Raw genomic sequence first — 16,190 nt, 5'->3', positions numbered from 1 at the left:
AGTGACGGGGGGCGGGGTGGGCTGGGCGGGCTGGGCCCTGGGGAACCAGGTCAGCACAGGGCCTGTGCATATGGCCCAGGGATCACTCGGACCAGGAGGGACCCTCAGGACCCCCAGACCCTCCCCCCAGGGCCCTGGGGGAAGCAGGTGCACCTCCCAGGGTGCCCCCGCCCTAGGTCCAGGCAGACACTTGGCTCTTCCTGGACCACGCTCAGTGCCAGTTCCCCCAACGCTCCTCCAGCGGGTGGAGGGCCATGAGTCTGGGCCCTGCTCCTGTGGGAAGTGGGTCCATTCTGAGGGAGTCAGAGGGCGGCAGGCCCAGGGCCATCTGCTGGGGAGCAAGCTGCCTGCAGGGGCAGCCCCCACCCACGGACTCATCAGGCCCCCTGCCCGCCCCCTTGGGCCTTGCCCTCCGCCCTCCACCCTCCGGGGAAAGCCAGGTGACACGGACAGGGGTCCAGCCTCCAGGGAGATGCCGCCTCGCCTCAGCACAGGCCCGGGAGCTGCCAAGGGCGTGGAGCGGCTCCACATCCAGCTCTGCCCTCTGCAGCTCCGTCAGGCCCTGGCCCCGGACCCCACTGCCGGGACACACGCTGGACCTCGTCCTCTCTCCCCTGGACCTCGTCCTGGTCACCTCTCGTGTCCCTGTCCCCTCCCTAAACCAGCGAGAGGCCACTCTCCACAGCAAAGCCACCCCCGGAACCCTCCCGACACGACTATGCCCCATCGCCCCCAACACAGGGCCAGAGCTGGGGGCATCAGGAGCCGCCCTCCAGGTGGGTGGCTGCGTCTGGCCTGCCAGCCCTGGGGGTCAGGTGCCCTCCAACGAGAGGACCACGGGGGGCAGGATCCCGGGGTCAGCCTGAGAGGGGGCCAGGGGACCTCTCTCCTGCTCCTCAAATCTCTGGCTCCTATGGTGATTTGCACCCAAGAAGACCCACCCTCTGTTCTAGAAGATTCCACGTGGAAAGCACCATCTCTCGCCTGCTCACAGCTTCCCAGCAGCTGTGGGAAAACAACTCAATATCCAAAACTTTGCACTGTGCTCCGGCCGCAAGACGGGCACTTAATGAACAAAAGAAACAGGCGACGTTCAGCTCACGTGAGCCAGTGCGCATGGCGGAACCGGAGCCCGCGGGCGGCACGTTGCCAGCCCCGTACCCGCGACGGGCCAGGGAGCCGCTGAACTGCAGCAGACGGCCCCGACGGGGAACGAGCACGCCTTGGGGGAGGCCAGGCACAAATGCCAAAGCAGGTTTCACAATTTTCTTTAAAGAAATAAAGAACAGAAGAAAGTTAACTTGCAGATGGACACGTGCCGTGCACTCTTAGAGGCGGTGTCCTGGGCCCACGCGGCCAGCTTGGCCCGCTGACGGCAGGCCCCAGGTGGGAGGAGGGCCGCCCGGGCTGACACCAGGGCCTCCAAGTGCACGCGGGGGCCTCCCCGGGCCTGCCCCTACCGCACTGGGCTCAGGAGAGACAGGAAGCTGCCCGCTAGACTCCTACAAACTACCCTCGCCCACGGCCCTCCAGAGAACCCCCAAACGAAAGCAAGACCCAGACTGGAAGGAGGCTGGGGCCTGTTGCTCTGAGACCTGCAGGACTGGGCCCTCTGGTGATGGTGATGGTGATGGTGATGGTGATGGTGATGGTGATGGTGTCGGCACCCCAGCACAGGGGCACACTGTCCTCCACCCCAGGGGTGAGCTGCACCGTGGCCCTGGAGGTGGGCCCACCTAGAACCTCAGAACGTGGCCTTGTGGGGAGTGCCCTTGCAGACAGAGGTAAGATACGGTTAAGGATCTCAGGATGAGATCGCCCTGGACCCGCGTGGGCCCTAGATTCAATGACCGGCTCGTGATGAGAGAGGAGGGGGATGTGAGCCAGAGGGACAAAGCAGGCAGCAGGCAGGGACTGCGGTGCTGCGGCCACGGGCCCAGCAAAGTCGGCCTCCTGGAGCCACCAGGAGCAGGAAAGAGCCTCGAAGGATGAGAGCCCCCTCCAGAAGGAACCCCCCACAACGTCTCAGTCTGGACTTCTGGCCTCCAGAGGGAGGAGACAAGAAATGTCTGTTCTTCGGGCCCCCATCATGGTCCTTTGTGATGACAGCCCTGTGGGGAGCTGACCGTCCACACCCCCATCCCCGTGTCCACCGCGGGCTCCATGTCCCACATCTGAGGGAGGCCCCTTTATCCTCAGGTGACCTGGACACTGAGGAAGTGACCACGATTCCTGGAGAGCAGGCCTGCAGTGACCCTCACATGCCTACAGGGATCGCTGGAGCCTCTGACCCATGGCCAACGGCCTCCGGCAGCCTGTTCCTCGGCTCAGCCTATTCACCAGGCCTGGCACTCAGTAGGCGCTCAATACAGGTGCATTCCAGCTGCTCAGTGTCTCCACCAACCACTCCCCACACCGAGTGTCCCTGTCCAGCCAGAAAGGAACTCTGCATCTCCTGGGAATGGGAAGCCAGTGCCGTGGCCGTAAATAGACGGTAACCATAAAAATAAACACACGCCCATTAAGATGAAAGACGCCCGCCCAAGCCCACGTCAAGCCACCTCGTGCGCACGCGGACGTGCCCTCGCTCTGGGAAATGCTGATTTATGGATGGAGGCGCGCTGAGAATTTCTGGGCTGTCCCCGCAGCCCCACCGCCGCCAGGGGAAGCTGCTGCTGCTGCCCCCACCTCGAAACCAACAGCCATTACTTCCATGGGTCCAGCCGCGCAGGCAGGAAACCACATCTTGGCCTGAACACTGACGGAGCACTTGCCGGTCCCAGCCCTCCTCAGGACAGACGGTGCGGGTGAGGCCCCGGCGGCCCCGGCACCCCCGGCACACGTGGTCGGGCTCCTCCGTCACCTGTGGGTGGCCTGCCCGTTTCCTGTGGCTGCTGTAAAAATGATCACAAACCACAGAAACCCATTCTCCCAGGTCCCAGAGGCCAGAGGTCCAAGGTCAGGTGTGAGCAGGGTCACACTCTCCCTGGAGGCTCGGAGGAGGGTCCTGCCGGCCTCACCCAGTCCCTGAGGGCTGCAGGCGTCCCTCAGCTTGTGGCCACATCATCCGTCTCTGTCTCCATCATCATGTGTCTCTTCTAAGGAGGCCTGTCAGTGGATTTAGGGTGGACTCCAATCCAGGCTGCTTTTGCCTGAGACCCTGCTTCCAAATCTGGCCACGTCCCTGGGTTTCGGGTGGACCTGTCCTTGGGGGACCACCCCTCGGGCCCTCCGCTGTGCACATTTCATACATCATGTGTGCATACAGCAGGTGCTCAATACGTGTGCCTCAGGCTGTGCTGGCTTGTCTAGCAAGGTTGTCACCCAGGCAACCAGCCCGCAGAGCTGTCGCCGTGCAGGCGCTCCCCCGGGGAAGGAGGGCTCAAGACGGATGGTGTGGCTCTGCAAAGCACAGTTATTTATAAGTGAGGTCTGGGCTCCTCTCTCAGCGAAGCAAATCCAGGGCCTGCTCAGCTGCTTCCTAATCGGAGGAGAAAAAAGGTAATTGGCTAAGAAAACCCACCTTCTCCGGGCAGAAGCTGACTTTGAAAAAGTGTGCGTTTAAGGGCTCCAGACCCCGGGGAGAAGGCAGGGCTGAGGGCTGTGGGTGTGGCTGGGGCCAGGTCTTCTGGCAAGAGTCCGCAGGGAGAGTCCCAGAGGGCTGCACGCTCTCCTGAGCCTGGAGCCTTCCAGAACAGTACTGGAGGCAGGAGGGCGGTGGCAGAGGGAGCCGCCTTCAGCAGGTCCAGCCTCGGCCCAGCAGGACCCACTGTCACACCAGGAGCCCAGCGCACAGAACCACGAGCGGGGACCAGAGGTCACATCTCAGTCCCTGTGGGTCAGCTGGAGTCCAGAGACGGGGGCCAACAGTCAAGGGTGAGGATGGTGTCCACCCTGCCCAAGACCTGGCGTGGCCTCCTAAGTCGGAGCCGGTGCCCGTGGGACCCACCAGGGCTGTGAGCCGTTGGACCAAGGCCTCTGGGACCACTTCGGGGATCGCCAAGGCCCCAGCCATCATCCACCAGGAGTCCACGGAGCCCAGTGCTGTAAAGGCTGCGGTGCCCCTCTCAGCGCTGGACATGCTCCCCCAAAAGCCTGCCTGAAGTGCCACCTGAGTGCCCCTGGGTCACAGCTCGACCCCCCATCAGGCGGCCAGCACACGGCTGGAGAGGATGTGACAATCCCGTCCCCCCACCCCCCCACCCCCCGGGAAGGCCTGAGACTGTCCAGGCTCCCCTGCCCTGGTCCCAACCACCAAGACCATGTGGATCTGGAGGCCAAAGTCGCTCAAATTCCGGAGGCAGGAGAGCCACACCCGTGGGATTTTCACCCAGAAGACGAGGCTCCATCTTCTAGGCAGAATTAGACACAAAGACAGAAAAGGAGCTTGATTCCCGGGGGCCACCGGGAGGAGGGAGGGCACTGAATGGACAAGGGCCTGCGAATGGGAAATGCGGGGGCCGGGGGGCCACGGGGACGGCTGGACGTGTCTGACCCCCATGGCCGGGCCCGGCCAGCCACTTGACTCTCCCCAGGGCGCTGGGGGCTTAGTCAGGACGCCCCACTCGGGTCGCCCAGAGCAGTGGTCTGAGTCTGTGACGTGCTTTCTCAAAGACGTGGATATTTGCGCTGAAAAGGAACCTGGAGGTGGTCTGGGCGGGGCCCCCTGAGGTCCCCCAGGGGGTCTGGAGGGGCTGGGCGCATGGGGAAGGCTTCCCTCCCGCTCCCTGCAAAGCTGGGTTTACACAAAAGAGCCACGTGACTGATGGAGGGTCATCTGGAAATGACCGTGGACACTGTCAAGGTCACCCAGCCGAGCGTCGCAGGGTCAGGACGGGGCGGCCTCTGGGACACCACATGACGGGGCAGCCAGGCACGTGGCCAGGATTCCGCCCTGGGCTCGTTCGACCCCTGCAGGCCGTGTGGACCGCAGGTAGCGGGTGATTCAGCAAGGCTGGGATCTTTCTAGGGGACGCTCACCCGGCTCCCCACCTGTGAACATCTGCCAATGCTTCCCCAGAAAGGTGGCCCTGCTTCCAGGCCCCCGATCCCCCCGCTCCGCAGACACACATGGCGCCTGGGAGGAGGGGGCTGGCCCTTGTGTCTCTCGCCACCAGGTCACAGCTGGGGAAGCCTGTCCCTCTGCCTCCAGCCCCTCTGCGGCCCAGCTCAGCAGGGAGCCGGCTAACCTCCCTCCCTGCAGCCGGGCGCCGCCCTTGTCTACAGCACCCGCAGCCCCGCGTGCGCCAGTAACGAAGCCACGCCGACGGAGCAGGTGGACGCTGGCCTCCCGGCAGCTGGCTCCCCAGGTCCACCCAGAGGCGAGGGCCTCCGCCCAGAGCAGCCGGGCCACAGCCCAGCCTGGTGAGCCAACACCTGGACGTCCCGCGGCCACCCCAGCCCGCTGGGCTCTCAGGACCCAGGCCTGCTTCCAGCTCTTCCCTGGGCCACCTCCCCCAGGGACACACCCCAGACCCCGGGTCTGGCGGGTCCCAGAGTGGACCTGTAGGGGCTGGGCTCGCTCTCCCCCCCCCCTCAGCTGTCCTGAGCTCCTCTTTCCTCTTGGGAAGCCGCTCTGTGCAGAGATGGCTCTGGAGGGCCTGTCCATCTGCTGGGAGAGAGCACGGACGGGGCCGACGGTCAGGGCCCTCGGGAGGGAGAGATGGAGGGCCACGCCCTTCCCTGTGACCCCGGGAGCCAGAACCAGCTGGCGGCCGCGGCTGAGGCTTCCCGGGCTGAGTCACCTGGCAAAGGACTCTCAGAGGGGCCAGGAGTGGGCGGTGGACCAGGCCGTGGCTTCTGCACCTGGAAGACGCCGCATCTGAGGAGATCTGCTAATGCTAGACCAGTGTGGGCTGGGTGGCTGTCCCTTGCGCCGACCCCACTGCCGCCGTCCCAAGCGCCACCCAGTCTGTCTGAAGTAACCCGGAATCATTGACCCATACGCATGGGCTTCTCAAGAAAAACCTGCTGGACACAGTCACAGCCCTCGGGTGCCTGCCCGGCACGGGGCTGGAGGCCCACCTGTCATCCCACAACCCCCGAAAGCATCAGCTTCTACGATCCTGTCCCCCCGGCTGAGGAGACTGAGGGTCCCAGTGGCCGAGTGACTTGCCTGACATCCCACTGCCATCTGGCTTCCTAATTCCAAAGGCCATTTGTACCAGCACGTGTGAGCCACGGGCCAGGCACTGGGTCCGCGAGGCAGGTACTGGGACGTGTGAGGGGAGGTGGGTGTGCGACTCCAGGCTGCCACCGGACCTCCTGATCCAAGCCGAGGAAAAGGGAAGTCGAGCCCACGCGTAGGCCCACGTCCCACCGACCTCTGTGGGCCGGCGTGTCCTTCGGCTTCACGGGGCCTCACTTGCTTTGTCTGTGAAAACACTTCTGCAGAACAGCACGCGGCTGCTCTGGGGGTGCAGGAGCCCCGCAGCGTGTCAGGTGCAGGGGACGGACAGCGGGGGCTGAGCACGGGGGGTGGCGGCCTCATCCTCTGCCCCTCTCCTCCAGGCTGGGAGTCTGCATCACGCAGGGTGTGTGTGTGTGTGTGTGTGTGTGTGTGTGTGTCCATGTGCGTATGAGTCCACTAATGCATGTGTGTTCGTGTGTTTACATGTTTGTAATGTTACACGTGTGTGCGTAGACTTGGGCTGAGTTTAGATTAAAGGAAAGATTAAAGGAAAAAGTAACAAAAGGGCGGGCTGGTCGCTGTCCTGCTGGGGCAGCGACCACAAGTGTCATTAACGTACATCTGAAAGAAACCCTGAATCCGTTCATTAAACACGTGTGTGAACAGCAGCTGTGTCGCGTGCAGATGTAGAATTACGTGCTTACGTCACGTGCCACGTACGTTCACGCTGCACCACGCGTCACGGATCTGTTTACTCAGGCATAAATGCAGAGGTGAGGGGACGGCCTCCGTCTGTGCCTCCCAGGGCATCACCACTCAGGCCTCTGCCCCGATCAGGAGGCTGTACTTTAAGTCAAGCTCACCACGTGTCTCATATACTGAGTGCCGAACGCCGTCACAGACAACACACGTGCGCGTTTATCCAGGTGTGCACACACGTAGAGACTCGGCCGTGTCCCACTTCGAGGTGCGCTGCGCCCCTGCCTCCACCAGCCGGGGATGTGGCCACCCCACCACCCTCTCGACTGCTGGCGCCCCGCACAGGGCTGCGTCCCCAGAGACGGGCAGAGGCCCTGATGTCAGACCTCTAAGCGAGCTACCCACGTGGTCCCCAGCTTGGCTCTCCGAAGCCCCTCTTGGGATGGAAGAGCTTCCAGTGATGCAGGTGGGGGTCCGGCTAAGTGGTGGCGCTCCTGAGTGTGCACACGTGTGCCCGGGCCCTCGGGAGGGTGCCACTGGCCCCGTCACGGAAGGAGAGTCAGCTCCATCACCGGTCCCTTTCCGCTTTAACTTTCACACCGTCAGATGCCCGGCGACAAGGTTCCCATCACGGTTAGCCTGGGTTTCGTTTAGATCCTGTCACACTGACACGATGGCAAATGATGATGAAGCCGTTGAGATACTTTTAAGCCCCTTCACTCCACCCCTCCCAGCGGCCAGTCCCCCTCCCCTGGCCTCTTGGATAAAGTCTGCTGGGGGGTGGGGGCAGCCTGGTTGGGCCCCTCCACACACAGCGCAGAGACTCGGGGACAAATGGGCAGCCAGGCCCAGGCTGGGAGCCCTGCAGCCGGCACTGAAGGCCAGGTCTGGGTGGGTGGCTGCAAGTGTTCAGAACACAGGGCTTCTGGAATCTTCTCTTCACTTGAACGCACACCCCAAGCCCGGTCCCTGACACCCCTCTGACCGCAGCATCTGAGAACAGAACTGGGTGCAGCCAGACCCCCACAACAGCGCTCATCCTCAGAAGCTTGACACGGGGTCAACAGCCCCTCCAGCTGGCCAAGAGCTGCCCGCACGCGCCTGCGCCCTTGTGCCCCAGGACACGCGCAGGGGGTGTAGCCGGGATGATTATTTGATGCCACAAATACTTCTGATGGACTCCTAGGTACCAGGAACTGCTCTGTCAATCCTAAGACCTCTGTCCAATTTTAAAATAAACTCACGGACGTAACAGACCTAGTAACACCGTGCATTAGCCGCCCATCTCGTAACAACCACAGCAGTGAACGATCGGCGCCCAGAGCCGCGATAATTCACACATCAGGCCAAGTGTGGTCCCTCCCAGCCCCAGGGCTCACAGAGTCCTACTTCACTTCCAGAACGAGGAGCTAAATAAATGAAAGTTGAATTCGTTTACTCAATCAACAGTCGGCCCTCAGAGCAGCCGGCTAATTCAGGAAGCAGCGGCGATTCAGAGAGGAACCAAGGCCGGGTCCCCTGCACGGGCGGCCAGTCACAGACGCTCATCTCCCCAAACAAGCTCTCGGTGGGAGCGTGCGAGGGCTGTTAACAACGTCTTCACCCCCTTGCAGGCTCCCTGAGACCACAAGGATGGAGAGGGAGACACAGACCTCAAATTCACACCCCCAGGAAAAAGCCCAGGTTCTCCCTGTGATCCAGAAAGGAGAGCCGGCCCGGAGTTTCCTGGGATGCCCCTGCCTCCTTCCGGTCCCAGCTCCGAAACCATGCCAAGGTGGGCCGGCCCGCCTGGCCGTGAGCGTGCCGCACCTCCCTGCTTCTCCGTAGTGCAGTCACCGTTCTTGTGACACCAAGGCGTCCATCTGTGGAGTGACCTGAAGGCTGGGAGAAAGGCATCTTCGAGTCTTTGGTAGAGGGAGGTGGGAAAGATCTTTATAATTCTGGCCGTTTCCTTAAGGCCATGTTCCGAGACCAGGCATAATTAGGTAGATCAAAGAGGACCTTCGCCCTGCCCTCTCCCAGCGCACCACCCCACCAGTGCTTTGTCCCCCTGATCAAGAGGGTGTGTCTGAAATCAGGTTCCCCAGACCCCCACCCCACCTCTGCCCGTAATTCACAAATGCAGGGCACGTGCAGGCTGAATTCAGAAGCAAAGGACAACTCTCACCTCCCAGAGGAGAGTCAGGGTGTCCAGAGGGCCAGCAGGAGAAGGAGCTGCCCAGGTCCCTGAGCCCCCAGACCCCACGCCGTGGCTGTGACCAGGGGCCTTCTCCTGGCCCTCCGGCTGCCTGGGCCAGGCCCGTCGCGGTGGGCAGGACCCATCTCACAAAGCCCGGCCCAGCCAAGGCTGCAATTAGGGACCACAATACGCCTCTCTCTCGGTTCACAGCCCTATTCATCTTCGCAAACACTGGAAGGCAGACTGGCCAGAGGGGGACGGATTAGCCACGGGGTGACCCGTATCTCTGCACAAAAGACAAAGTGTAGAAAAACGGCTCCCTGTGTCCCCCATTCTTCACCTCTGAAAAAACCAGATTCATGGAAATGGCTATTTAAACAGCTCTTTCCCACTCATCTGCAGACAACAAGTCACAATTGTCCATCTGCCCGCCTCGCTCCCCTCCCTCCCGCTGGCCAGCGCGCCGCTGGAAGGAAGTGGCCGGCAGCCTGCAGCCTCCGGCCGGGGACAGGCAGGGCATCCCCGGCACCCAGTCAGCCCGCCACCCTCCCAGCGCCTGCCCTGGGCTCCCAACCCCAAAGCGCCGGAAGGGACGGCTCAGGGAGGATGGGGACGCTGCCCCAGTTCTGACCTTCCAGAGAGACGGAGCACAGGGTGTTCCGTCCCCGTGGAGCAAGTAAACGTCTCCGGGTGGACAGGCGGGACTTCACAGAATCCCAGAGCGCCGTGCAGGCAGCCGCTCAAACTTCCCCCGAGTGCCTGAAAGACACTGTCCCTTCGGAGCGCGTGCCTGCTCCTCACCCCGTCCCACCTTCCTGTTCTAGCCCCGGCTCCCAGGACGCCGACGAGCCTGCCCAGCCCAGGATGAACACTGGGCTCTGAGCAGGGCTCTCGGGTAGCCATCCGCAGAAAAGACTACACTCTCTGAGCAAGATACTTCCCCGAAAAACCCACCTGCGCCACACTCAGATTCTTAAAATCCGAAAGGTAGAAACTCTTTTGACCAAAGCACATCGCGTCCTTAAGATGCGGGGCCCGGAGAGGACGGCGGTGCCCTGTGAAGGCAGCAGGACCGGTCAGCTCCCACCGGGTGAGCGGAAGGGAACGTTTCAGCCATAGGCTTCAGAGTTTTATTCTCTTACTGAAGCACAGCCTTAAAATCACGGAAGACTCCCTTCATCCCAGAAAATCCTCACACAGCCAGGCCCCTTCCATCTTAGAAGCAATGGAACTTTAACAGGAGTCCCTTAAGATGAATCTCCCAGGAAGGAAAGATCAGTGGGAAGGGTGGGAACGCTGGCCAAAGGAGGCCCAGCTGTGCAGGAGGGAACCTCCGGCTAATTGGTGGGTCCTGAGACCCTCTGGCGGAAGACAGCCGAGATCAGCCCTCGGGGGGCTTTCCAGCTCCAGGGGACCCCGACCCCTCGGAGAACCACCCACTCCTGAAGCAAGTCAGCAAGCAGGTTGTGGAGGGCCAGCTTCCGGCTCAGCAGGAGCGCCTCAGGCTCTCAAGGGGCCATCCAGGCCCGCAGCAGCCCCCTGGGACTGACCTGTCTCCCTTCAGGGCCTGGACCCAAAATCCAGGGAGGGAAATGGACACCAGGCCAGCGAAGCAGGTGACAGCTGGGGCTGGCCTCCCACACCTACCTACCTGCTTCCCTGGGAAGCCAGAGGCAGCTCATTAATTAGGCAGGGAAGCAGCTGAACGTTGCAAACCCTTCCTTTGTAAGAGCCTGAAGCTAATGAGGATCTGCCCGCATCACCTGCCCCGCCAGCTCCCTGCTCAGCTTGCTCCCTGCTGGCCAGGGGGAGCATGAGGCAGCGCTGGGGGCAAGGGCACAGCCGGCCGCGGGCGGCGGGTGACACTCTGGGCAGCGGGTGCCCAGCTCAGCCGTTCCACAAGGGCCAGCCAGGCTGAGCCCAGGACGCACCAGGGCAGGCCTCCAGGAGAGCCCTGCCTTGGAGTGGGGAACTTTCCAGGAGTGCCTGGGGGACTGGTGCCCACTGACCACACCAGCCCATGTGCCCCCGCCCCAGGCCCTTGGTGCCGGGCTACGGGTCCCACAGATTCCTCCAGCTGCGAGGGTCCGACCATCAACTCGCGCAACTCAAGCAAGTCCTAGAACCGGATCCCAGAGCCCCGCATTCAAGCAAGCGCTGGGAGAACAAGGGGCTGAACTTGGTGCAGCGCCAGGTGCTCTGGCTGTCAAGTCCCTGCTCCCAGAGCCCGCGGTCCCGGACTCGCCCGGAAGGCGGCGTGGGGAATGGGGTGCGGGCCCACAGGCCTGGCCCTGGGCTCCCGCCGCCCGGGCCCCAGGCCTCGCCGGCCAGCGTGGAGCGCGGGTGCCATCTACCGAAGGCCCGCGGAGAGCGGGCGGGAACCGCCGCCAACGAGCCGTGCGGGGCAGGGGACGGCACAGCAGCCTGGGCGCGGGCTGGGGCCGGCGGAACGAGAGGCACTCTGGCCGCCGCGCCAAACCCCGCCGCACCCCCGCCGCGCGCCGCCTGTGACCCCCGATGTGAGCGGGGCGGCGGGCTCCGCGCCGGGGCCGGACGCCAGGGAGGGTCCGAGCCGGGCGCGCGGGCCCCGCAGTGGCGCTGGGCGAGCCGGGCCGAGCGCGGCGACGGTGGCGGCGGAACGTGCTGGAAGCAGGGAGCGCGGGGAACGACGCGGGGGACCGGTCCGCGCCGGGGACAATTACCTTCTTTCAGGAACTGCGCGTGGATCACCAGGACGAGGAAGCAGCAGAGCGCGGCCCCGGCGAGTGCCCAGAGAGGCTTCAGGAGCTGCATCGCGGAGTGCCCACTCGGCCGACGCCCCCCAAGTCGAGCAGCGAAGGTCCAGGCGCCGCATCAGCGCCCCGCCGGGTGCAGCCGCCGCGGCCGCCCGCTCGCGCCCTCCATCCGCGCCAACGCCGCGCTCCGCCGCGATTGGAGGCGCCGCTCCGGGAGCCGGGCTGTGTCTTTTTGGGCAGGGGGAGGGGAGCGGGCGGGGGCGCGGGGAGGGGGCGGGCAGGGCGGGGAGGTTAGCACCGAGGCGCCGGCCGCGGCGGCCGCCGCTCCGGCCGCTCGGCCAACATCGCGGGCTGCGGGGCGCCGGGGGCCCGGGCGCAGGGGGGCGGCCGCCGCGGCCCCATGAATCAGCCCCGCCGCCGCCCCCGGAGCCGCGCCGCCGGCAGGGCCCGGACGGCGGGCCGCGGATTGCGCAACGGCCCGGTCCCTGGCCGCCTGTCGCCTCCCGCCGCTGTCCGGCGTCGCCTTCCTCCCCGCCGCCGCCGCGCTCGCTCCGGCCCGGGGCTCAGGGGGCCGCGCCGCCGCCGCCGCGGAGAACCAGGAGCGGGGCTGGGGCTGCGCGCCGGGCGCGGGGCCGCCGCACCATCGCCACCTCCGGGGCCCGCGCAGCCCGGCCCGGCCCGCGGGGAGCGAACTTGCGCGGCCCGGTCGTCCCCGGACGGTCCGGCCTCCGCGGCCCGGGTGCCCGCGCCTCCGCCGCTGTGGTCGGTCGAGTCCGGGCCGGCTTTCCCGCGGGCTGCCTCACGGCTGGCGCTGCCGGGGCCGGGGCCAGGGCCGGGGCCGAGGCCGAGGCCGGGGCCGGGGCCGGCGGCGGCGGCGGCGGCGGCGGCGGCGGCGGCGGCGGCGGTGGTGGGGGCCGCGCCGACAGGTGGGGCCGGCGACAATGCGCGCCTCGCCCGCGGGACGCCGCTGCTCCGGCCCGTGGCGCGCGCCCGCTGCCCGCTCGGCTCGGCCCCTTCTGGGGAGGCGGCGGGAGGGGCAGCGCGGCGCTCGGACTCCGGCCCGCGCCCGCCGCCGTCTGCGCTCCGCCCGGCCCGCCGAGCCGCCGATGCGCACTGGGCCGCGGAGGGGACCCGGGGGACCCCCGCCGGCCTGCAGCGCCCCCGCCTGGCGCGCCGGCGGGTCAGGCGAGGCCGGTCCAGCCGAAAACCGCGGGTCGGGCTCCACCTAGGTGCGCAGGGGCCTCACTGCAGAGGCGGCCGCGGCGGGGGCCGGAGCCCGGCTCGCGTGGCCTCCCGTGCGCCCAACACCCCCGGCACCCCACGCCCCCGAAGGGGAGGGGATCCGGCCCACTGCCCAGGACTGACCCACAGCGGGTTCTGAAAAACCGCACCTCATCCTGGAAACACTCCGCATCCAGGCCCTTATCGGTACCATGGTCCAGGCCGGCCGCCTGCACCGGAGCGCGCGGGCGCGGTCGACGCGCAGGGACTGCTCCAGATGCAGCAGCGGGCACCTTCCTGTCCCGGCCTCCTCCTGCCTCTGGGAAAGGCTAGGGTTTGTTTCCAGCCGATTTTCCTCGCCATCTCTAGCCCTAAGCTGGGGCATCTGTGTCCTGTTCAGAGTTGCCCCAGAGGACAGTATCTAAGCCTCAAGGCATTTTTCCCCTGAATTGAATTTCAAATTCAATTTAAATGCTCAGCAAAGAGCTTTGGCTGGGGTTGAGGGAGGGGGCCTCTACTCAAACCTGCGCCCTCCGACTGTGTGGGTGGGTGGAGGACAAGGGAGGTGCCCCATCCCCGGAGGCTCTGGGGAGTGTCAGGCCTGGGCAGCCCCGCTCAGGGGTTCAAAAGAAAACTGCCTCCTTCCTGCACAGACATTTATGGAGGGGCCCGTAGAGGTCAGACAGGTCAAGTTCACCACATACACCTGGGGAAACTGAGGCCCTCAGAGGCTTTGACACTGACACCATGGCAATTAGGACCAGAAGCAAGCGCGCCACTGCCCACCGGGCCGGCGGGTGCTGTGCCAGTCCCGGTCAGAGGGGAGGCCGCCTGAGAAGCAGCCCCCCACTCTGGCTGCATCACTCCCAGGCCCCTCCCTGGGCAGTGTCCACGATACACGAACGCCGGGTCCCAGCCCGCCCCTGAAGAAGTGGCCACAGCCTCACGTGCTGCCCGCGGGGACTCTCTCTCCTCTCGGGCAGCCCCTCTGAACCTCATTTCCTGTAACAGCCTCCACCTCCCCTCGCCCTTCACCCTCCAGGAACTCTCCACTGAAGCCCCACCTACAGCAGCCTCTGGGAGCCGCCCTCCGTGGCCTGCAGGGCCTGACCTCCGCCAAGGTCATTGGCCTTCAGGCCTTACTGGGAGCAGAGCTCTCTACCGAAAAGGCTCAAGGGTCACCAGGTGCTGACTACACACACACACCCCGGCCCCCAAAGGGACCTCAGGCAGGAAACAAGGGGGGTGCCCCAATCAGGTGCGTAGTCCTTGAAATTTTGAAAACTGAAAGTATTCTAAATTCACCAGAGGAACTTTTATAAACTAACCATTTGGAGGATCCTTCTGCAAAGAGAATTAAGAAAAGAAAGTGTATAAAGAGAAACACGGTGTAAATTTATTTTCAACAAGTGCAACAAGAGGGCCTGTGCTGCACTGTGGGGACCAGAGCCTCCCCCTCCCGGCTCCCCTCCCGGATCCAGGACCTTCTACAAGTAAACGCCTATGGCATTGATTATGGCCTGAGAAGAGGCACCAGGTGACAACTGAGGGTCCCTGGGGCAGGTGGCCCTAAGAGTCGGTTAACAGTGCATGCCACAGAGGCCCACGGTGCCACTGGGAAGTGAGTTAAAGATGGTAGCGTGAGTACCACATGCACCTCGGGAAGGGACAGCCAGGGTCTGATTGGAGATTCTGTAAAAAACAATAAAACTGTAACAGTGTCGGGGACCAAGAGCAAGGACAGCCTGCAGGCCATGAAGGGCGGGCGTCCTGTGGCCAGCTCGGGAGGGAGGAGAAGGAGCTGGAGCCAGAGTCATGTCCAGGTTCTCTGGAACCAGCACCTATGACCCAAAGGAGGAGGCAGCGCCTCCTGGGGGCACAGGCCAGGTCCCTACGGGTAGTTATTCCTGGAAGAGAGCAGCTGTCAGGTGAGGCTGGCTCAGGCGAGAGCCAGAAGGATGCTATCCAAAGGGAGAGGGGTTTCTGCCCAGGGAGAATCCCCAGAGTGCCGGAGGGACTGGACAGGACGGGGAGATGGTGCGTTTTGTTTAATGCGTCTCTAACCGAAATTTGACCATTACCTTCAATGAGGCGAGGAGGCAGTAAGCACAAGAGTTCAGGTGTAACGGTGATTTCTGTCACTAACAGAAATTGCAGGAACCTTTACCTCCCATCACAGTGCTTGTGCACATCTTGAAATATCACCCTTACTTCACATGATGCTTGCCCCACTGCCAGATTATTTTTATGTAATGTTTTAATAAAGAAGCAAACATTATTATTTTATCAAAATAGATTTCCCAACGTTTGATAGAACTGCATTTCAAAAGAATCGATTTTCTTAGTAAGCATACATTTTTATGTTGTTTGGGGAAGGGGTTCACAGGCATCACCAGGTTGCTAAAAAACCAGGCCTGACAAAGTGGGAGCAGGAGAGAGAGGCGGAGCCGAGTGGAGGTCACGGGCCACCCATAGCAAGCAGGGCCAGGTCAGAGCGAGGCCCACACCTGGGAGGGAGGGGCACGGACGTCCCCCGGATACAGACACGCAGCATCAGGCCAGCCAGGGCCCTGCTTGCTCGCTGGCTGCCCTGCCTCTTCCAGGCGCGTCCATCTGTCCACACACCCTCCTACTCCCAGAGAGCCTGTGCTCAGCTCTCCCAGGGAAGCAAGGGTCTGCAGGGCTACCCAGGACAAGGCGACTCACACCGACCAGTTCCTGTCCTCACCTCTACCTTTATCACCTTACAGGGAGGACCCGGCGGGCAAGGCCATGGGGGATTTGCAGCAAAGGAAGGAAGACCCAGGATGTGTGTGCTCTGACATTCACCTCCTAAGGGGCAGGAATCAGAAATGACTCAGGGAAAAGCAAAATAATATTTCCAAGTAGTACAGTCCTCGAAGAGATTTGAGAGGAGCAGCACCCGCGAAAGAAAATAAGGGACCATGACAAAAAGGGAGGCAAGAGAGCAAGCAGGAGGTCTTAGGGGTCAGCAGGACCAGCCCACTCGAGGCTCGGGGGACGGACAGCGTCGTGAAGTGGGCACGGCTGACACCAGGCTGCGGTTTTCAGTGAAGGATGCTTCCCAGAACGGACAGCAACTGGAGAGAGAAATGAGAGCACGGGTAAACGCTGGAACCCACGGGGTGCGACACAGTGCCGAGCTCCAGTCTGCGCAAAGTCCTAAAGAAGAAGGAAAAAGGCAACACAGAGGGGAAAACTCAGA

At 63.6% G+C, this 16,190-nt stretch overlaps 1 protein-coding gene across 3 annotated transcripts in view; it reads right to left on the bottom strand.

The window, feature by feature from the left end:
- The window catches only part of LOC123616957 (chemokine-like protein TAFA-5), a 169,489-nt gene that overhangs the window by 84,913 nt on the left and 68,386 nt on the right, over positions 1-16,190 (bottom strand). Inside the window, exons 1-5 of one of the 3 annotated variants that reach the window (XR_012511011.1) lie at positions 11,711-13,079; positions 9,963-10,063; positions 9,640-9,767; positions 8,997-9,294; positions 4,225-8,710 (exon numbers count right to left, since the gene is read on the bottom strand). The exons of 1 other annotated variant lie outside the window; for it this stretch is intronic. Coding sequence is in view for 1 of the 2 variants with exons in the window: in XM_074375781.1 (XP_074231882.1) it covers positions 11,711-11,801 (91 nt within the window). In the remaining variant the exon portion in view is untranslated. Of the gene's footprint in view, positions 1-4,224; positions 8,711-8,996; positions 9,295-9,639; positions 9,768-9,962; positions 10,064-11,710; positions 13,080-16,190 lie in introns of those variants that run through there. One more of the 3 variants, XM_074375781.1, reaches the window with a different exon arrangement.

Source organism: Camelus bactrianus, chromosome 12 (assembly GCF_048773025.1).
Source record: "Camelus bactrianus isolate YW-2024 breed Bactrian camel chromosome 12, ASM4877302v1, whole genome shotgun sequence".
NCBI lineage: Eukaryota > Metazoa > Chordata > Mammalia > Artiodactyla > Camelidae > Camelus > Camelus bactrianus.
The sequence above is the reverse complement of the archived record's forward strand: the minus strand, read 5'-3'. Positions and strand labels throughout refer to the sequence as shown.